We start from the raw sequence: 22416 nt of genomic DNA, 5'->3' as shown, positions 1-22416 counted from the left end.
ATCATACAATGTGATTTTCCATCTCTCACAGTTGAAGTGTACCTATGATAAAAATTACAGACCTCTACATGCTTTGTAAGTAGGAAAGCCTGTAAAATCGGCAGTGTATCAAATACTTGTTCTCCCCACTGTATATCTTACAGTTGTATGTACAGTATGTTATATGCATATTTTACATGTGTTTATGTTTATGATCTTACTTGCATATTCCATCCTCTGGGTCTTCCAGGCCAAACCTCTCGTCGAAGGTTAACTGGATTCTCATGTTGTCATTGGAGGCCACTAGTCTCCAGACCAACACGGTACTCCTGGGGTAGGTGAGTGGGAAGTCCGGACTATGGATCACTCCCTCTCCTGTGACGGTGATTATCTTCTCATGCTGGGAACCTTGTACTCCTTGGAAAAATATTTGGGAAATGGGAATGTTACTTTTATGTTATATTTACATTGGTAGAAGAGTTGTTTGAGATAAGATGAAAGATTGTGTAAAGATGAATAGGAATGGTCAACTTCATCCATGCTGGGGTTGTAATTGTGGTTTTATTAAAGATGTTGGCCATTTCAGGACACGGTAGAAACCTACTGATGCACAAGGCTAAGAAAAAAAACTATTTTTGGATGGCCATGTATTGGAATAATGAAATACCATACTTAAAACAATAAACATTGTATTAATTTTTTGGAAATGCAATGGGGTGGAAGCGCCACAACCTCCAATATAATATGATGTTAACACAGAACAAAGTCATGATGATACAGAAGAAAATAAAAATATCTCTGAGGAAAGAGGAAGAATGCACGGACTGTTCTGCCAGGCTAAATATGCGAACACCGAACTGATAAATAATCATTTATTACACAGAGGCTACGAGCTACCAGATAAATTGCTTCTTTATTGAATATTGATTGTCAGAGCCTCTGATAATATTTTATAAGTAATAAATGGGAGTAATAAAAGTATAACTTAATAAATGGTTATGAGACCTTTGTATTGAAATGTGGACTCCACGGTTTTATGTTCTGCTAACGCAGCACTGTTTCAGAGAGTTGCTATGGGGATCAATGAAATAATCCTTGAAGGAATCACCACAGACTACGTTTTTACTCACAAGAAGTTGTTTTCGGGCTGGTAAGAGCGCAAGTATGAAACAATGGGACAAGCATTGAACATGTAAGGTCTGCTTGCGATGTCATTCTCACTATAGTCTCTGTCTGACAAATAATCTACTTTTGTTAATAAAAAAACTGTTAAAACATTGAATGGTCTGAGGGGAAAACACTAAAGCAGGGTCACTTATGATTGGGGCCTTCATACTGTATTTGAGTGGGTCAAAGTTTTCCAGTTTGCCATTCGGCATAGTAAAGCATCGGTCCACTGCCCCTGCCTAAACATTGAATATCACAATATCTATTAAGCTTCATTTATTTAGTGAAGTAAATAATAGCCTGACCACTCCTGTTTGACAAAAGATGAAGTGTTGCTTCAAGAAGCACATGTGTCCTTCCCTATATGGGCAAAGTATTTGAGTGACTTTTACAACCAGAGCAGAAAAAAACAATCTCAAAGCTTCCAAAAAGAAGCACCTCTCTGACACTATCATTTACACAAATCTCTCACCGCTGTCAGCTATGATTCTGCATCTCTTGTCTCCATAAACTCCTGGAAGGACTTTTTAACGAGCTACCCACGCCGGGCCATTTGCCCCCGGGACCTGCGGCCAAGGGGTCTTAAATCACACCCCTCCCGCCACTCCTCTACACTCACTCTCTCCATCAGGGCCTGTCATCTCAAGGAGAATACACTGCCAATACCCCGTCTGTCTGCCAGCCCACCGGCCTATAATTCACTGCCTGCCTCCCACATGAGCCCCCACCATGACACTAATAGCGAGCTGAACCAATCTCCTAAGAAACGGTGTTGTTATGATGTCACATATAGATGTATCAGGGAGATCAGCTTTAAACAGGCAACGTTGAGAAATAATAGGAAGGTAAGCTTTTCCAGATGAACAATTGGATTTTAATTGCGCAGGATAGCATTTCCATTCTCTAATCAAGAGTCAGGCAAAGGCAGAGGGAGACTGTGCAGAACCATGATGTGAAAAGATGCAAGAGTCACAAATCTTACATCTTGCTAAGTTAGCATGATTTAACAAGGAAGGTTATTCAGACCCCTTGACTTTTTCCACATTCTGTTACGTTACAGCCATATTCTAAAATTGATGAAATTATTTTTTCCCCTCATCAATCTACACACAATACATTTTTGCAAATGTATAAAAAAACTAAAACAGAAATATGTTATTTACATAAGTATTCAGACCCTTTGCTATGAGACTCGAAATTTAGCTCAGGTGCATCCTGTTTCCATTGATCCTCCTTGAGATGTTTCTACAACATGATTGGAGTCCACCTGTGATACATTTAATTGATTGGACATGATTTGGAAAGGCACACACCTGTCTATATAAGGTCCCACAGTTGACAGTGCATGTCAGAGCAAAAACCAGGCCATGAGGTCGAAGGAATTGTCCGTAGAGCTCGGAGACAGGATTGTGTCGAGGCACAGATCTGGGGAAGGGTACCAAAACATTTCTGCAGCATTGAAGGTCCCCAAGAACACAATGGCCTCCATCATTCTTCAAATGGAAGAAGTTTGGAACCACCGAGACTCTTCCTAAATGAGCAATCGGTGGAAAAGGGACTTGGTCAGGGAGGTGACCAAGAACCCGATGGTCACTCTGACAGAGCTCCAGAGTTCCTCTGTGGAGATGGGAGAACCTTACAGAAGGACAGCCATCTCTGCAGCACTCCACTAATCAGGCCTTTATGGTAGAGTGGCCAGACGGAAGCCACTCCTCAGTAAAAGGCACATAACAGCCCGCTTGGAGTTTGCCAAAAGGCATCTAAAGACTCTCAGACCATGAGAAACAAGATTCTCTGGTCTGATGAAACCAAGATTGAACTCTTTGGCCTGAATGCCAAGCGTCACGTCTGGAGGAAACCTGGCACCATCCCTACGGTGAAGCATGGTGGTGGCAGCATCATGCTGTGGGTAGGTTTTTCAGCGGCAGGGACTGGGAGACTAGTCAGGACCGAGGGAATGATGAACAGAGCAAAGTACAGAGAGATCCTTGATGAAAACCTGCTCCAGAGCACTCAGGACCTCAGACTGGGGAGAAGGTTCACCTTCCAACAGGACAATGTCCCTACGCACACAGCCAAGACAACGCAGGAGTGGCTTCGGGACAAGTCTCTGAATGTCCTTGAGTGGCCCAGCCAGAGCCCGGACTTGAACCCGATCGAACATCTCTGGAAAGACCTGAAAATAGCTGTGCAGCGACGCTCCCCATCCAACCTGACAGAGCTTGAGAGGATCTGCACCCAAATACAGGTGTGACAAGCTTTTAGTGTCATACCCAAGAAAACTTGAGGCTGTAATCGCTGCAAAAGGTGCTTCAACAAGGTACTGAGTAAAGGGTCTGAATACTTATGTAAATGTGATTTTTCCGTTTTTTAAAAACCTATTTTTGCTTTGTCATTATGGGGTATTGTGTGTATATTGATGAGGGTAAAAAACAATTTAATCAATTTTAGAATAAGGCTGTAACGTAACAAAATGTGGAAAAATTCAAGTGGTCTGAATACTTTCCGAATGCACTGTACATACAGTATGTAAGACAACAGCTCCTGCCAGTGTTGGTCAGACACCCCCAGATCACTATTACAGGGGGGAACAGCAGGGAGTTTGCCCCGAGTGCTGACTGCGCTGTCTGGACAATCTCAAATAATTATTAGAATTCTACCCCAGAACCGCGTTCGGAGAGACAAGGACAACATTGCTGACCAAGGGAGTGGTCGACAACAGAAAGACACTGTGTGTAAGTGTCTGATCCAAGATCCAACTCGATTTGATCCACTGTAATCCAGGTTTTACATCTGGCATGAAATACTGTGCTGTCGATCACAAATATGAGATAAATAATGGTGATGACAAGGCTTGGTGAGAGAACACTTACATCAGACACTGTCAAAATACTTTGATGTTTTCATTTAGGGTTGGTGGCACGCCAGGTAGGAAAGGGAGAGACAATCATGTGAGACACAAACAATAACACATGGTCGCATGTCAAGACTTCTCAATGAAACCGGTTCTTTCACAGAAGTAAAAAAAAACTTGGCTTCCAACACCAACCACAGCGAGGAAAAAGAAAAGCCACCTTGTTTGAGTACGCAAGCTGTTGCGGCAAGACGATTCTTGCACTCCCCCGGAGATAGAAAACTGACATTTTGTGCAATATAATTCCAGACAAAAGACCCTATTACCCTTCAGGCAGTTTTTAATGGCTGTACACCTCAGATACACCTCTTCCAGAAGACAAAACACTTTATGTTCTCAGTCAGAGATAAACAGATCATACTTGCTGCTTCAGCCAACTTTTCTTTGATGTCTTTGATGTCCATAAAGAAAGTTTGATAGCTCTTTTCATCTGGAGGTGCAAGTAACGGCAGCACCGGGCCCATTTGATTGACTGCTCGCTTGCTAGTCATTGGTTGGCCGGACAACTAACGGCTATAAAAGCAACAAGCCGATAGGCTCTTTGATCCTATTAAGGCTAGGCCTTCCATCACAATGGCATGTCTTTAATTACCTTTGTATTACAGTGCAGGAAACAGAGGCTCATAAAGTACATAACGATTAATGTGAAAATACGACCTCAGATATACAGTACATGGGGACATGTGGCACAGTAAGCATAGTAGAATACAAATGGTTTTAATGTAGGTAAAGCGAACAACCAACCCCCTTAAAAACATACCTGGTGCAATTATAAATAGACACATTTTCCCAAACATAATTCCTTGGGAAAAATCAGCTAAATGCTGAATGGAATGCCTTTTTATTAAAGGAAAATCTGGCCTTACTGTCAGTGAGAAAGAGGGAAGGAGAGAAAAAAGGGATATAAAAAATAAAGGTTATGCCCTGATGAAAAGGATTTTAGACACTTGGGGAGAACCCAAAACCAAAAGTCATATTATGTTGCATGTTGAACTTTTAAAAACTACAGATATATCATAGAAATCTAATTCTATTTGCATGTGCAAATGTCATGGCATGCATTTGCCGGTAGCCCACTGATGGTACAGTCACAGTGTTGCTTTACTGTAATAAATGGGGAGGGGGAAATACGTATATCTTCTGTCAGTACAGTATGAGGCTACAAACCATCTTTATATTACACACCCACTTTCAACCTCCACTGTTTTAGTGGCTCAAACTTTTCATTACTGTCTCATAAACAATACAGATTTCATATGTTGCCCTTTAAACTTTTCCAAAAACTGGCCTTCGTTTAGCCACTGTATGCACACACACATGGTCTTCTAGGTCTGTCCGTTTCTGGGTGAAACCCAGACTTCCAAATGATCTCACTCTCCAGGTTACCAATGTAACATAATGATCAAAGGCCTGTCCCAGGAGTGAATTACCTCAAACATGACTTTTCCTTGACCCACTTTCTGTGAGGAAAGTGTAACCACGATTAAGGGAGTAAGTGAGTTTGAATAAATAGGCCTATACAGTGAGGGAAAAAAGTATTTGATTTTGTATGTTTGCCCACTGACAAAGAAATAATCAGTCTATAATTTTAATGGTAGGTTTATTTGAACAGTGAGAGACAGAATAACAATAAAAAAATCCAGAAAAACGCATGTCAAAAATTTTAGAAATTGATTTGCATTTTAATTAGGGAAATAAGTATTTGACCCCCTCTCAATCAGAAAGATTTCTGGCTCCCAGGTGTCTTTTATACAGGTAACGAGCTGAGATTAGGAGCACACTCTTAAAGGGAGTGCTCCTAATCTCAGTTTGTTACCTGTATAAAATACACCTGTCCACAGAAGCAATCAATCAATCAGATTCCAAACGCTCCACCATGGCCAAGACCAAAGAGCTCTCCAAGGATGTCAGGGACAAGATTTTAGACCTACACAAGGCTGGAATGGGCTACAAGACCATCGCCAACAGCTTGGTGAGAAGGTGACAACAGTTGGTGCAATTATTTGCAAATGGAAGAAACACAAAAGAGCTGTCAATCTCCCTCGGCTTGGGGCTCCATGCAAGATCTCACCTTGTGGAGTTGCAATGATCATGAGAACGGTGAGGAATCAGCCCAGAACTACACGGGAGGATCTTGTCAATGATCTCAAGGCAGCTGGGACCATAGTCACCAAGAAAACAATTGGTAACACACTACACCGTGAAGGACTGAAATCCTGCAGCGCCCGCAAGGTCCCCCTGCTCAAGAAAGCACATATACAGGCCCGTCTGAAGTTTGCCAATGAACATCTGAATGATTCAGAGGAGAACTGGGTGAAAGTGTTGTGGTCAGATGAGACAAAAATCGAGCTCTTTGGCATCAACTCAACTCACCGTGTTTGGAGGATGAGAAATGCTGCCTTTGACCCCAAGAACACCATCCCCACTGTCAAACATGGAGGTGGAAACATTATGCTTTGGGGGTGTTTTTCTGCTACGGGGACAGGACAACTTCACCGCATTAAAGGGAAGATGGACGGGGCCATGTACCGTCAAATCTTGGGTGAGAACCTCCTTCCCTCAGCCAGGGCATTGGAAATCGGTCGTGGATGGGTATTCCAGCATGACAATGACCCAAAACACACGGCCAAGGCAACAAAGGAGTGGCTCAAGAAGAAGCACATTAAGGTCCTGGAGTGGCCTAGCCAGTCTCCAGACCTTAATCCCATAGAAAATCTGTGGAGGGAGCTAAAGGTTCGAGTTGCCAAACGTCAGCCTCGAAACCTTAATGACTTGGAGAAGATCTGCAAAGAGGAGTGGGACAAAATCCCTCCTGAGATGTGTGCAAACCTGGTGGCCAACTAAAAGAAACGTCTGACCTCTGTGATTGCCAACATGGGTTTTGCCACCAAGTACTAAGTCATGTTTTGCAAAGGGGTCAAATACTTATTTCCCTCATTAAAATGCAAATACATTTATAACATTTTTGACATGCGTTTTTCTGGATTTTTTTGTTGTTATTCTGTCTCTCACTGTTCAAATAAACCTACCATTAAAATTATAGACTGATCATGTCTTTGTCAGTGGGCAAACGTACAAAATCAGCAGGGGATCAAATACTTTTTTCCCTCACTGTATATACAGTGCTACCATTGTGCTTTGTTCACACGTTACTGGGTAAACCATTCAGGTCTATGCTAACACTATTAAACATTAACCTTTCGATGGTCAAAACAGATGACAGTGAGTAAGTGCCCACATGAACACACACACTGAGGGACATAAAGGGACACCCACACGCACACTAATGTACAATTACCCACAGTCACAGTCCACAACACTTAAGTAAGTAGTTGACACTGCATTCACATGCACATGCATAAATGCTCAATCACACTCAAGAGCATGCACACACACATACGCACACATACACACACACACACAATGTGAAAAGGCACCCACTGGACTTGCTGTATGTGTCCTATCACATTGGAAAGTGAGATATGAAAAAATCCTCATCTGGCTTTGCTGAAACATTACTAAATTCTCATGTTTTCATCATTATATCATAAATATGTCACACTGAAGAAACCCTGTAGCAATGAGTTTATCTAACAGACATGTGGTGTAATGTATGTCAGACATAACTTTGGCTCCCCTAATAGACCAGCACTATTCATGTCAGACCACAACACACTTCAATACGGTAAGCATTCTGCTCAGAGATTAAGGCAAGATTCTCACAGAGGTTACATTAATAATTCTCAATTTCAGTTGGCACTGGTCAAATGTAAATTGTATCCAATTGCTATGGATTGCATTGACATGAGGTTACGCTTGTTAAGTGGACACATAACAGTATTTTCACACGTCACAGCAATAATCAGACAATTCAAAACTGTGACGCCTGCGCCCTCAACTGTCTTGCCTGTCTCCGACGTCAAGCCGAAAGCGGTCGTGACAGCAATTTCCCTTCCTATAAAACGACACGAGAACCATTAGGGCACTAAATCCAAAAAAATAAAAAATTCACCCGCGTTACCTACTAATCAAAAGTAGCTATGAGTCCCTAAGCCACAGGGTCCAAGCCGCTTTGCTCAGGTGATGAAACAATACCCAACAATTAATTCTCGTTTTTTTTGCTGCTTTCAGGCCAAAGCAATGGCTCACACATCTGTTGCTTATTATAGCTTAGCGATAGTTACTACAGGTGCAGTAAATTCCAGGGCCAGCTTTGGGATATTTATTGCCTTTAGGTTTACAGTCGGTCAGGCAAAAATACGCTGAAACACGGCATGGGATTTTTTCATACCACTAAAAAAAAAAAAAAATTTGGACTGCATGGGATCGCTGCCATCTGTAATGATTCAATCTATATATGCTCCTGTATGAGACTAAACATGAAATGTGACCACTTGAATTCCCTGCAGAGGTCACTGATGCTACTGTGGCGGCTGCTGAGGCAGGGATGACAGAGCACAGAAGACTGGCTGAGTCATGTCACTGTGTGTGTGTGTGTGTGTGTGTGTGTGTGTGTGTGTGTGTGTGTGTGTGTGTGTGTGTGTGTGTGTGTGTGTGTTCTAGGCCTATAGTGTACATATATGTTTGTAGTCTGAGTGTGTGTTTGTAGTAAGTGAGTGTATTTGTGTTGGTTTTAGTCTACAAATGGCATCCTCATCCTACTGACTGCGTCTTCTAAACTTTTGAAAAACCTTCAACTCACAACATTTTATCTCCTGACAACATATGAAAACAACTATGGCTAGTGTCAAAGACAAAACCAATGGTGAAAATCATTGAGATTTGATTGACAGCGTGACTCAACCCTTTGACACCCTGCGGCCATGGCTTATCTCTGTTCATTACTGACAGACATACTAGAGTTGACAAATACCGGAGACCTCCTAAGACTATCGACTATACGCCTCATGAAGACAGTAGACTTACAGGTCGGTAAATATTCAACAGTGATAAGTAACTCCAGCTGTAGATGAGGTTATACGTACCTGTAGATTTCACAAAACTTGTACAGTTTTTGTCATGTTTTGACATTTGATTTCCTTTACTTGGATATATGGAAAGAGGGAGGGAGGGAGTGAGGAAGAGAGAGAGCAAGGACTTTTAAGTGAATAAGAAGCTAAATCTAAATAGTGGGATTTGAATGTTGATGGTCTGTCTGGAGGATCCATCACTCAGCAGAAGACAACCCTCCTTAATGCCCCTTAGCCATGACACAGCTGATGTTGCAATAAAGCGTTCTTTCTTTCAAAATGCCTTTGGTCCAGTCACAAGAGTTTCACAACCCCTATTAGAAGCCCGTGGCCCTATACATTTACATTTACATCATTTAGCAGACACTCTTATCCAGAGCGACTTACAAATTGGTGCATTCAACTTATGATAGCCAGTGGGACAACCACTTTTTTCTTTTTATGGGGGGTGGGGGAAGAAGGATTACTTTATACTATTCCAGGTATTCCTTAAAGAGGTAGGGTTTCAAGTGTCTCCGGAAGGTGGTCAGTGACTCCGCTGTCCTGGCGTCGTGGGGGAGCTTGTTCCAGCATTGGGGTGCCAGAGCAGCAAATAGCTTTGACTGGGCTGAGCGGGAACTGTGCTTCCATAGAGGTAGGGGAGCTAGCAGGCCAGAGGTGGATGAACGTAATGCCCTTGTTTGGGTGTAGGGTCTGATCAGAGCCTGAAGGTAAGGAGGTGCCGTTCCCCTCACAGCTCCGTAGGCAAGCACCATGGTCTTGTAGTAGATGCGAGCCTCAACTGGAAGCCAGTGGAATGTGCGGAGGAGCGGGGTGACATGAGAGAATTTGGGCGTTCTGGATAAGTTGTAGGGGTTTAATGGCACAGGCAGGGAGCCCAGCCAACAGCGAGTTGCAGTAATCCAGACGGGAGATGACAAGTGCCTGGATTAGGACCTGTGCCGCTTTCTGTGTAAGGTAGGGTCGTACTCTGCGAATGTTGTAGAGCATGAACCTGCAGGATCAGCTCAACGCTTTGATGTTAGCAGAGAACAACAGGGTGTTGTCCAGGGTCACGCCAAGGTTCTTTGCACTCTGGGAGGAGGACACAATGGAGTTGTCAACCGTGATGGTGAGATCATGGAGCGGGCAGTCCTTCCCCGAGAGGAAGAGCAGCTCCGTCTTGCCGAGGTTCAGCTTGAGGTGGTGATCCGACATCCACACTGATATGTCTGCCAGACATGCAGAGATGCGATTCGCCACTTGGTTATCAGAAGGGGGAAAGGAGAAAATGAATTGTGTGTCGTCTGCGTAGCAATGATAGGAGAGACCATGTGAGGATATGACAGAGCCAAGTGACTTGGTGTATAGCGAGAATAGGAGAGGGCCTAGAACTGAGCCCTGGGGGACACCAATGGTGAGAGCATGTGGTGCGGAGACAGATTCTCGCCACGCCACCTGGTAGGAGCGACCTGTCAGGTAGGACGCAATCCAAGAGTGAACAGCGCCGGAGATGCCCAACTCGGAGAGGGTGGAGAGGAGGCTCTGATGGTTCACAGTATCAAAGGCAGCGGATAGGTCTAGAAGGATAAGAGCAGAGGAGAGAGAGTTAGCTTTAGCAGTGCGGAGAGCCTCCGTGACACAGAGAAGAGCAGTCTCAGTTGGATGACCAGTCATTCTGAGAGAGATAGCAGGAGAGTTGGCTAGAGACGGCACGCTCAAGAGTTTTGGAGAGAAAAGAAAGAAGGGATACTGGTCTGTAGTTGTTAACATAGGAGGGATCGAGTGTAGGTTTTTTGAGGGGTGCAACTCTCACTCTCTTGAAGATGGAAGGGACATGGCCAGCGGTCAAGGATGAGTTGATGAGCGAGGTGAGGTAAGGGAGAAGGTCTCCGGAAATGGTCTGGAGAAGAGAGGAGGGGATAGGGTCAAGCGGGCAGGTTGATGGGCAGCCGGCCATTACAAGTCGCAAGATTTCATCTGGAGAGAGAGGGGAGAAAGAAGCCAAAGCATAGGGTAGGGCAGTGTGAGCAGGACCAGCGGTGTCATTTGACTTAATAAATGAGGATTGAATGTCGTCAACCTTCTTTTCAAATTGGTTGATGAAGTCATCCACAGAGAGGGAGGAGGGAGGGGGAGGAGGAGGAGGATTCAGCAGGGAGAAGGTGGCAAAGAGCTTCCTATGGTTAGAGGCAGAGGCTTGAAATTTAGAGTGGTAGAAAGTGGCTTTAGCAGCGGAAACAGAGGAAGAGAATGTAGAGAGGAGGCAGTGAAAAGATGACAGGTCTGCAGGGAGTCTAGTTTTCCTCCATTTCCGCTCGGCTGCCCGGAGCCCTCTTCTGTGAGCTCGCAATGAGTCGTCAAGCCACAGAGCAGGAGGGGAGGACCGAGCCGGCCGGGAGGATAGGGGACATAGAGAGTCAAAAGATGCAGAAAGGGAGGAGAGGAAGGTTGAGGAGGCAGAATCAGGAGATCGGAGGGAGAAGGATTTAGCAGAGGGAAGAGATGATAGGATAGAAGAGGAGAGAGTAGCGGGAGAGAGAGAGCGAAGGTTGCGACGGCACATTACCATTTGAGTAGGGGCAGAGTGAGTAGTGTTGGAGGAGAGCGAGAGAGAAAAGGATACAAAGTAGTGGTCGGAGACTTGGAGGGGAGTTTCAGTGAGATTAGTAGAAGAACAGCATCTAGTAAAGATGAGGTCATGTGAATTGCCTGCCTTGTGAGTAGGGGGGAACGGTGAGAGGGTGAGGTCAAAAGAGGAAAGGAGTGGAAAGAAGGAGGCAGAGAGAAATGAGTCAAAGGCAGACGTAGGGAGGTTAAAGTCACCCAGAACTGTGAGGGATGAGCCATCCTCAGGAAATGAACTTATCAAGGCATCATGCTCATTGATGAACTCTCCAAGGGAACCTGGAGGGCGATAAATGACAAGGATGTTAAGCTTGAATAGGCTAGTGACTGTGACAGCATGGAATTCAAATGAGGAGATAGACAGATGGGTCAGGGGAAAAAGAGAGAATGTCCACTTGGGAGAGATGAGGATTCCTGTGCCACCGCCGCGCTGACCAGATGCTCTCGGGGTATGCGAGAACACATGGTCAGATGAGGAAAGAGCAGTAGGAGTAGCAGTGTTTTCTGTGGTAATCATGTTTCCGTCAGCGCCAAGAAGTCGAGGGACTGGAGGGTAGCCTAGGCTGAGATTAACTCTGCCTTGTTGGCCGCAGAATGGCAGTTCCAGAGGCTGCCGGAAACCTGGAACTCCACGTGGGTCGTGCGTGCAGGGACCACCAGAAGAGTGTACAGTAAGTACAGTAAGCACCCTAGTCCAGTGTTCCCCAACCCTGGTCCTTGAGTACCCCCAACAGTACACAGTTTCATTGTAGCCCTTGACAAACACACCTCATTCAACTCATTAAGGGCTTGACAAGTTGAATCGGTTGTGCTTGTCCAGTGTTACAATAAAAATGTGTACTGTTCGGGGTACTCGAGGACCAGGGTTGGGAAACACCGCCCTAGTCATGTAAAGTAAGCACTCTGCCCACGTGAGGGAGAAATCTCACACGTCTAGCCCAGAGGATATGTACTTCCCCTTAGGGCCTCTGTCTGTCAAAACATGGGACCCAGGAGTGGCCGTCTGTTAGCACGTCCTGCTGAGCATGGCAAAACATCTGAAGAGCTATCAAATCAAATTTGACTTGTCACATGCTTTGTAAACAACAAGTGTAGATTAACAGTGAAATGCTTACATATGGGCCCTTCCCAACAATGTAGAGAGAAAAAAAAGATAAATAATAGAAAGATAATAACACGAGGAATAAATATACAATGAGTAACAATAACTTGGCTATATACATGGGGTACCAGTACCTGGTCGATGTGCAGGGGTACGAGGTAATTGAGGTAGATACAGTTGAAGTCGGAGGTTTACATACACCTTAGCCAAATACATTTAAACTCAGTTTTTCACAATTCCTGACATTTAATCCTAGTAAACAGTCCCTGTCTTAGGTCAGTTAGGATCACCACTTTATTTTAAGAATGTGAAATGTCAGAATAATAGGAGAGAGAATGATTTATTTCAGCTTTTATTTATTTCATCACATTCCCAGTGGGTCAGAAGTTTACATACACTCAATTAGTATTTGGTAGCATTGCCTTTAAATTGTTTAACTTTGGTCAAACGTTTCGGGTAGCCTTCCACAAGCTTACCGCAATAAGTTGGGTGAATTTTGGCCCATTCCTCCTGACAGAGCTGGTGTAACTGAGTCAGGTTTGTAGGCCTCCTTGCTCGCACACGCTTTTTCAGTTCTGCCCACACATTTTCTATAGGATTGAGGTCAGGGCTTTGTGATGGCCACTCCAATACCTTGACTTTGTTGTCCTTAAGCCATTTTGCCACAACTTTGGAAGTATGCTTGGGGTCATTGTCCATTTGGAAGACCATTTGCGACCAATCTTTAACTTCCTGACTGATTTCTTGAGATGTTGCTTCAATATATCCACACACTTTTCCTTCCTCATGATGCCATCTATTTTGTGACGTGCACCAGTCCCTCCACCCCCGTGCTTCACGGTTAGGATGGTGTTCTTCGTCTTGCAAGCACCCCTTTTTCCTCTAAACATAACGATGGTCATTATGGCCAAACAGTTCTATTTTTGTTTCATCAGACCAGAGGACATTTCTCCAAAAAGTACAATCTTTGTCCCCATGTGCAGTTGCAAACCGTAGTCTGGCTTTTTAATGACGGTTTAGGAGCAGTGGCTTCTTCCTTGCTGAGCGGCCTTTCAGGTTATGTCGATATAGGAGTCGTTTTACTGTGGATATAGATACTTTTGTACCTGTTTCCTCCAGCATCTTCACAAGGTCCTTTGCTGTTGGTCTGGGATTTATTTGCACTTTTCGCACCAAAGTACGTTCATCTCTAGGAGACAGACGCGTCTCCTTCCTGAGCAGTATGACGGCTGCGTGGTCCCATGGTGTTTATACTTGCATACTATTGTTTGTACAGATGAACGTGGTACCTTCAGGCGTTTGGAAATTGCTCCCAAGGATGAACCAGACTTGTGGAGGTCTACCATTTTTTTTCTGAGGTCTTGGCTGATTTCTTTTGATTTTTACATGATGTCAAGCAAAGAGTTTGAAGGTAGGCCTTGAAATACATCCACAGGTACACCTCCAATTTACTCAAATGATGTCAATTAGCCTACCAGAAGCTTCTAAAGCCATGACATCATGTTCTGGAATTTTCCAAGCTGTTTAAAGGCACAGCCAACTTAGTGTATGTAAACTTCTGACCCACTGGAATTGTGATACAGTGAATTATTAGTGAAATAATCTGTCTGTAAACAATTGTTGGAACAATTACTTGTGTCATGCACAAAGTAGATGTCCTAACCGACTTGCCAAAACTATAGTTTGTTAACAATACATTTGTGGAGTGGTTGAAAAACGAGGTTTAATGACTCCAACCTAAGTGTATGTAAACTTCCGACTTCAACTGTATGTACATATGATGTACTGGGCCGTATGCACTAACCTCTGTATGCTCTCACTGGTGCAGCTGTATAACTTTTTGAGGATCTGAGGGCCCATGCCAGATCTTTCCAGCCTCCTGAGGGGGGAAGAGGCATTGTCGTGTCTTCTACACAACTGTGTTGGTGTTTGTGGACCATGATAATTCCTTAGTTATGTGGACACAGAGGAACTTGACGCTCTCAATCCGCTCCACTACAGCCCCCTCGAAGTGGATGTGGGCAAGCTCGGCCCTCCGTTTCCTCTAGTCCACAATCAGCTCTGTCTTGCTGATGTTGAGGGAGAGGTTGTTGTCCTGGCACCACCCTGCCAGGTCAGTGACCTCCACCCTATAGGCTGTCTCATCATCGTCGGTGATCAGGCCAACCACAGTCAAGTCGTCAGCAAACTTTAAGATGGTGTTGGAGTCGTGCACGGCCACGCAGTTATGGGTGAACAGGGAGTACAGGAGGGGACTAAGCACGCAGCCCTGAGGGGCCCCCATGTTGAAGGTCACTGTGGCGGATGTGTTGTTGACTACTATCACCACCTGGAGTGTCCAGGATCCAGTTGCAGAGGGAGGTGTTCAGTCCCAGGGTCATGAGCTTAGTGATGAGCTTGGAGGGCTCTATGGTGTTGAATGCTGAGCTATAGTCAATGAACAGCATTCTCACATAGGTGTTCCTCTTGTCCAGGTGGGAGAGGGCAGTGTGGAGTGCAATAGAGATTGCATCATCTGTGGATCTGTTGGGGTGGTATGCCAATTGAAGTGCGTCCAGGGTGTCTGGGATGATTGTGTTGATGTGAGCCATGACCAGCCTTTCAAAGCATTTCATGGCTACAGATGCCACGGGCGATATTCATTTAGACAGGTTACCTTGGCATTCTTGGGCACAGGGACTATGGTGGTCTGCTTGAAACATGTAGGTATTACAGACTGGGTCAGGGAGAGGTTGAAAATGTCAGTGAAGACACTTGCCAACTGGTCAGCGGATGTTCTGAGTATGCGTCCTGGTAATCCGTCTTGTGAATGTTAACCTTAAGGTCTTACTCACGTCGGCTACGGAGAGCGAGATCACACAGTCTTCTGGAACAGCTGGTGCTCTCATGCATGGTTCAGTGTTGCTTGCCTCGAAGCAAGCATAGAAGGAATTTAGCTTGTCTGGTAAGATTGCGTCACTGGGCAGCTCGCTGCTGGGTTTCTCTTTGTAATCTGTGATAATTTGCAAACCCTGCCACATCCGGCGTCCCATATTGATGTGTTGACTGTTAGATTTCTCGTCGGAGGTCGTAGAGGGATTTCTTATAAGCTTACGGATTAGTGTCCTGCTCCTTGAAAGCGGCAGATCTAGCCTTTAGCTCAGTGCCTATGTTGCCTGTAATCATTGGATTCTGGTTGGGATATGTACAGTGAGGGAAAAAAGTTGTTGATCCCCTGCTGATTCTGTACGTTTGCCCACTGACAAAGACATGATCAGTCTATAATTTTAATGGTATGTTTATTTGAACAGTGAGAGACAGAATAACAACCAAAAAATCCTGAAAAATGCATGTCAGAAATGTTATAAATTGATTTGCATTTTAATGAGGGAAATAAGTATTGGACCCCTCTGCAAAACATGACTTAGTACTTGGTGGCAATACCCTTGTTGGCAATCACAGAGGTTAGACATTTCTTGTAGTTGGCCACCAGGTTTGCACACATCTCAGGAGGGATTTTGTCCCACTCCTCTTTGCAGATCTTCTCCAAGTCATTAAGGTTTCGAGGCTGACGTTTGGCAACTCGAACCTTCAGCTCCCTCCACAGATTTTCTATGGGATTAAGGTCTGGAGACTGGCTAGGCCACTCCAGGACCTTAATGTGCTTCTTCTTGAGCCACTCCTTTGTTGCCTTGGCCGTGTGTTTTGGGTAATTGTCATGCTGGAATACCCATCCACGACCCATTTTCAATGCCCTGGCTGTGGGAAGGAGGTTCTCACCCAAGATTTGACGGTACATGGCCACATCCATCGTCCCTTTGATGTGGTGAAGTTGTGCTGTCCCCTTAGCAGAAAAACACTCCCAAAGCATAATGTTTCCACCTCCATGTTTGACAGTGGGGAAGGTGTTCTTGGGGTCATAGGCAGCATTCCTCCACCTCCAAACATGGCGAGTGGAGTTGATGCCAAAGCGCTTAATTTTGGTCTCATCTGACCACACCACTTTCACACAGTTCTCCTCTGAATCATTCAGATGTTCATTGGCAAACTTCAGACGGGCCTGTATATGTGATTCTTGAGCAGGGGGACCTTGCGGGCACTGCAGGATTTCAGTCCTTCACGGCGTAGTGTGTTACCAATTGTTTTCTTGGTGACTATGGTCCTAGCTGCCTTGAGATCATTGACAAGATCCTCCCGTGTAGTTCTGGGCTGATTCCTCACCGTTCTCATGATCATTGCAACTCCACGAGGTGAGATCTTGCATGGAGCCCTAGGCCAAGGGAGATCGACAGTTCTTTTGTGTTTCTTCCATTAGCGAATAATCGCACCAACTGTTGTCACCTTCTCACCAAGCTGCTTGGCGATGGCCTTGTAGCCCATTCCAGCCTTGTGTAGGTCTACAATCTTGTCCCTGACATCCTTGGAGAGCTCTTTGGTCTTGGCCATGGTGGAGAGTTTGGAATCTGATTGATTGTTTCTGTGGACAGGTGTCTTTTATACAGGTAACAAACTGAGATTAAGAGCACTCCCTTTAAGAGTGTGCTCCTAATCTCAGCTCGTTACCTGTATAAAAGACACCTGGGAGCCAGAAATTGTTCAGATTGAGAGGGGGTTAAATACTTATTTCCCTCATTAAAATGCATATACATGGTCACTGTGGGGACGACGTCGTCGATGCACTTATTAATGAAGCCGGTGGTTGATGTATTAAACTCCTCAATGTTGTCAGATGAATCACGGAATATATTCCCAGGGTTTGCACAGACAGTGGCAAATCAAATTCAATGGCTTTCAGGTACTTTTTCAAGCACTAATATTTATTTTCAAGGACCATCAAATTGTAATAGTTCCTAATATGCAATTGTTTCTATTCGCCACCTGATGGCAGTATATTGCCACAATCTCATGAAAAAACCCAACTAACTTAATATTCATCACTACCCATCACTAAGTTCTACTCAATAATACGTGTTTCACTACTTATTTACTACATACAGGAGTGGTAAGTCAGTACTGATGTTGACTTATTTCCTTATATGAACTGTAACTCAGTCAAATCTTTGAAATTGCTGTGTTTATATTTTTGTTCAGTGTACATGCTAATAATATTAAATTGTCTTTATATTTAAATTGTCTTTATATTTCACTAAATTTTAGGTCCCACAGGCTGTCCCAACACATTATGACATTGACGGGGGGCCAGTATGAAAATGTATGCACTCACTAACTGTAAGTCGCTCTGGATAAGAGTGTTTGCTAAATGACTAAAATGTAAATGTAATGACATGAAAGTGAATTTTAACAGTGTAAAAGGCCCTTAGTTGACTCTAAGATGTTGTATTGCATACCCATTTAAAGATAAACAAGTTATTCATGAGTTTGATAAGATTAAAGATTCTCTCAGGGGACCCTATTTAAATATTAGGGGACCGCACATGGGTCCCCGACGCCAAGTTTGGGAACCACTGTACTACTAACCTCTCTCCCTGCTTTCTTCAAGCATGAGCTTCTCTGTGATGGACTGATTTCTTTGGACTGATTTATTTTCTTTTGCATTTATTAAGTCTCCCGCTCCTTGAAAGCGGCAGCTCTAGCCTTTAGCTCAGTGCCTATGTTAGCTGTAATCTTCTGGTTGGGATATGTACATATGGTCACTGAGCTGCTGAATAACAATTACGCAAATCATTTTGAGAGCGTTAAGTTGTTAGATATGGATAAACATTTGTAAAATACTTCTGCTGGGAGTGGCAGCTTGTGAACTGTAACCAGTCCTCACAATCAAACATATTTTTTGGGACACTGTCGAAGCTGATATCTATAGCTTGTTAGATAAATCAAAGGCAGTCTAGTTATCTAAAAGGGTATATCAGACCATCCAAATGCTAAAACAAACACTGCCATTGTTGTGGGTGGTCAGATTTGCCTTCATTTCTGCATTAGCTGTCAAAACTATGAGTAGATATCAATGATAATTCTTGTTTCACAGGAGATGTAATAGGTTAGGAGGAGAATGGAAGGTTTGAGACGTGTCTTACAAAACACAGGGAGACAAGCCTAACCCTTTGTCTGGCTCAGAACCAGCCAGTTGACAGACAGGCCACATCTTTTTTTAAAGTTCCCTCCACAGCTGTAAGGTCTTATGGCGGAGGCTGCCCCGGGCCCCTTTGTAGTCTGAAATTGGGCAGCTGGATGTTTGGAGTAAATTACAGTTTTATCTGGGCAGGCCATATTGGCACACAGCTTGCCTCTCAAGATCCACATACTGCTAAAGGCTGATTAGAGATCCAGGTTGTTGGATCGTAGACCCACTTTTTACATAGAAGCTCTCTAGGCCCAAAAACTGAAAACTCAATTTAAAATGACCACCTTTAAATAGTTCCACAGTGGTCTTGATAACGTGCAAAGTTAATGTATAAGAGAGGTGGGTCAACCTTTCAAAATTCTTGAACACAGAAAGTGCCCGACTTTGGGCTTTTAACTAAGTGGTCGGCTATATCTCGGATTGCAGCTTGGACAATACCTACATTCACACTCCACAGAGAGCCTCAACTTCACACATCTTCCTCCCACAGTCCATTACTTGTAAGCTTAGTTTATAAATAAAAAGCTCTACTTGTCACTTCTCGCCAAGGACCACACTTATTTAATTGGCCTAAGTCATGCCCTTGAGAATCGGTTGCGTTACAGCCATTAAGCAAAAGCCACCTACAGCACCTACGGTAGCCGGAGATTGCAAAGTCGGGAAGTTCACTTTTGCTAAACGTAGGTACATCAAAAAACAGAACTTATGAGCAACCCTTTAATAACCTTGGAGCTATGCAAACGAATCTGGGTAAAGCTTTTCAAAAGGTCTAATGTGATTTTCAGCTGCCGCAAATTGAATGATTAATCCTAGCCAGGAAATGGGAGACAAGCACCAAATAACATTTTAATCTGGGCAATTAAAAAACAAATGTTATGGCTCTGCTTTTGTCTCTAAGATATAGATCGGTTTCCTGCCAGGCTCCCATAACCCAGAGTCCAGCTGTCTGGAGAAGGGAAGAAGAAAGCCCACGGTAATGAAAGTAGTGAGTCAGCCGATTACTTTCCGTTGCCCGAGAGCCAAAAATGTATGCCCTACTAAATATGGACTTTGTATGTATGTGTTTGTGCAATTTTCCTATCACTTTCAACTTCATATCTTGGATATGTAAAGCCAAGCGTGTTTGTGCAGGGTTATTTAGAGTAGTTGGCCTAGCAATTTGAGGATTACAAAATAGGAATACTGATGTTTTTTGGGTGAATATCAGCAAGGGGCACTGACTTCATTCCTGCAGGTGAGTAAAAAAGTTGGTTTCTGTATAGCCTACTCAGCAGCTCAGACTGGTAATCATGACCCCTGATATAATTACAATGTGTTCAGGCACTTACTTCAATCCTGCAGGTGAGTAAGCAAGCTGGTTTCTGTATTGCCTACTCAGCAGCTCAGAGCGGAAATCATGACCCCTGATATAATCATAATGTGGTCAGATGTTTTTATCTGTGGCCCACACAGTTAATAAATTAACTCACAATCTTGTTTCTATGTACTAGGGTTGGGCGTTATCCAGATTTTCATACATTAATACAGTTCCTGTACCATCCCAGGTATACGTGCACACAAGGGGCGCTATTTATTTTAAAAAAATAAATAAAATAAATGCTAACAATTGTTTAAAAAGTACTAGCGAATTCCCATAGCTAAATGGGACATAAACTATACTGAACAAAAATATAAACGCAACAAGTGTTGGTCCCATGTTTCATGAGCTGAATTAAAAAAGAAATCCCAGAAATTTTCCATACACACAAAAAGCTTATTTCTCTCAAATGTTGTGCACACATTTGTTTACATCCCGGTTAGTGAGCATTTCTCCTTTGACAAGATAATCTATCCACCTGACAGGTATGGCATACCAAGAAGAGGATTAAACAGCATGAACATTACACAGGTGCACCTTGTGCTGGGGACAATAAAAGGACACTCTAAAATGTGCAATTTCCTCACACAACACAATGCCACAGATGTCTCAAGTTTTGAGGGAGCGTGCAATTGGCATGCTGACTAAAGGAATGTCCACAAGAGCTGTTGCCAGATAATTTAATGTTCATTTCTCTACCATAAGCCACCTCCAACGTAATTTTAGAGAATTTGGCAGTACGTCCAACCGGCCTCACACCCGCAGACCACGTGTAACCACACCAGCCCAGGACCTCCACATCTGGCTTCTTCACCTGCGGGATCGTCAAAGGGGGAGGCCGGGGTGCTGAGGAGTATTTATTTCTGTACTCCTGAGTGGCGCAGTGGTCTAAGGCACTGCATCGCAGTGCTAACTGTGCCACTAGAGAACCTGGTTCGAATCCAGCCTCTGTTGCAGCCGGCCGCGACCGGGAGACTCATGGGCGGCGCACAATTGGCCCAGCGTCGTCCAGGGTAGGGGAGGGAATGGCCGGCAGGGATGTAGCTCAGTTGATAGAGCATGGTGTTTGCAACGCCAGGGTTGTGGGTTCGATTCCCACGGGGGGCCAGTATAAAAAAAATATATATATATATGTATTCACTAACTGTAAGTCGCTCTGGATAATAGCGTCTGCTAAATGACTAAAAATGTTTAAAAAAAAATGTAATAAAGCCATTTTGTGGGGAAAAACTCCTTCTGATTGTCTGGGCATGGTTCCCCAGTGGGTGTGCCTGGCTCCCAAGTGGGTGGGCCTATGCCCTCCAAGGCCCACCCATGGCTGCACCCCTGCCCAGTCATGTGAAATCCATACATTAGGGCCTAATGAATTCATTTAAATTGACTGATTTCCTTATATGAACTGCAACTCAGCAAAATCTTTGAAAATCTTGCATGTTGCATTTATATTTTTGTTCAATATATTTAGGAGGTACATTTTCTTGGAAAAATAACAACCCCGTGTTTCTCCACCCATGCATAGGCTATAACCTACTCCATTTAAAGGTGCTACACTTAGGATTTAGGGAATTTTTGCCTTGTAATTTCAGAAAATGTCCATAATATATCTACAGTAATAGTAGAATGATAGTTTCACAGTATTACTTACCGGCCAGTGTTGTGATTGGCTGTGATATTTGCCTATTGATTTCTCCCGCCGGAGCGGCATCTTTTGTCAAATTGGTAAATATGTTCTGACTTTGTGGCTGTGTTATCTAGTGGAAATCGCTCTGTCATTTCCTGGTTGCTAAAATTCTACACTGTTTGCTCAAATTCAGTTTATGTGAGAACATAAGCACTGAATAGTGTATGGGAATCATTGTACCATCTAAATCACTGTGAAATATCTTGCAATTCACCTAGCACTAGGAAGCATTCGAAACAAATCTCCCCCTCCCCCGCATCCCATTTCCCCATAACCTGGCGGAGATTTGTTTTTGAGCCTTTTATGTTCGGTTTTGGTCCACCAGCTTCAAACAAAGCGATTTAGATGGTACAATGATTGAGCCTTTTCCTTTTCAATGATGATCACATTTTTGGGTTGCACCTTGACTCATGTTGGTTGAGCGCCCTCCACTTCTTTCCATTATCAATATTTATTTACAGACACTGTAGTAAACTATAGTTTAATCATAATTAATTTAAAATCCTTGGAAAGATAACTGCCACGTGATTCTCCGCCCATGCATAGGCAGCCTACTCTATTTCATTGAGACCACACAT

General features: G+C 43.8%; 1 protein-coding gene across 1 annotated transcript in view; it reads right to left on the bottom strand.

The window, feature by feature from the left end:
• The window catches only part of LOC121537098 (platelet-derived growth factor C-like), a 115499-nt gene that overhangs the window by 45718 nt on the left and 47365 nt on the right, over nucleotides 1-22416 (bottom strand). The window contains exon 2 of the mRNA XM_041844876.2: nucleotides 201-396. Within this exon, the coding sequence (XP_041700810.1) occupies nucleotides 201-396 (196 nt within the window). The remainder of the gene's footprint in view (nucleotides 1-200; nucleotides 397-22416) is intronic.

This window comes from Coregonus clupeaformis, unplaced genomic scaffold, assembly GCF_020615455.1.
Source record: "Coregonus clupeaformis isolate EN_2021a unplaced genomic scaffold, ASM2061545v1 scaf1076, whole genome shotgun sequence".
Lineage (NCBI taxonomy): Eukaryota > Metazoa > Chordata > Actinopteri > Salmoniformes > Salmonidae > Coregonus > Coregonus clupeaformis.
This window is presented reverse-complemented; position numbering and strand designations above follow the sequence as displayed.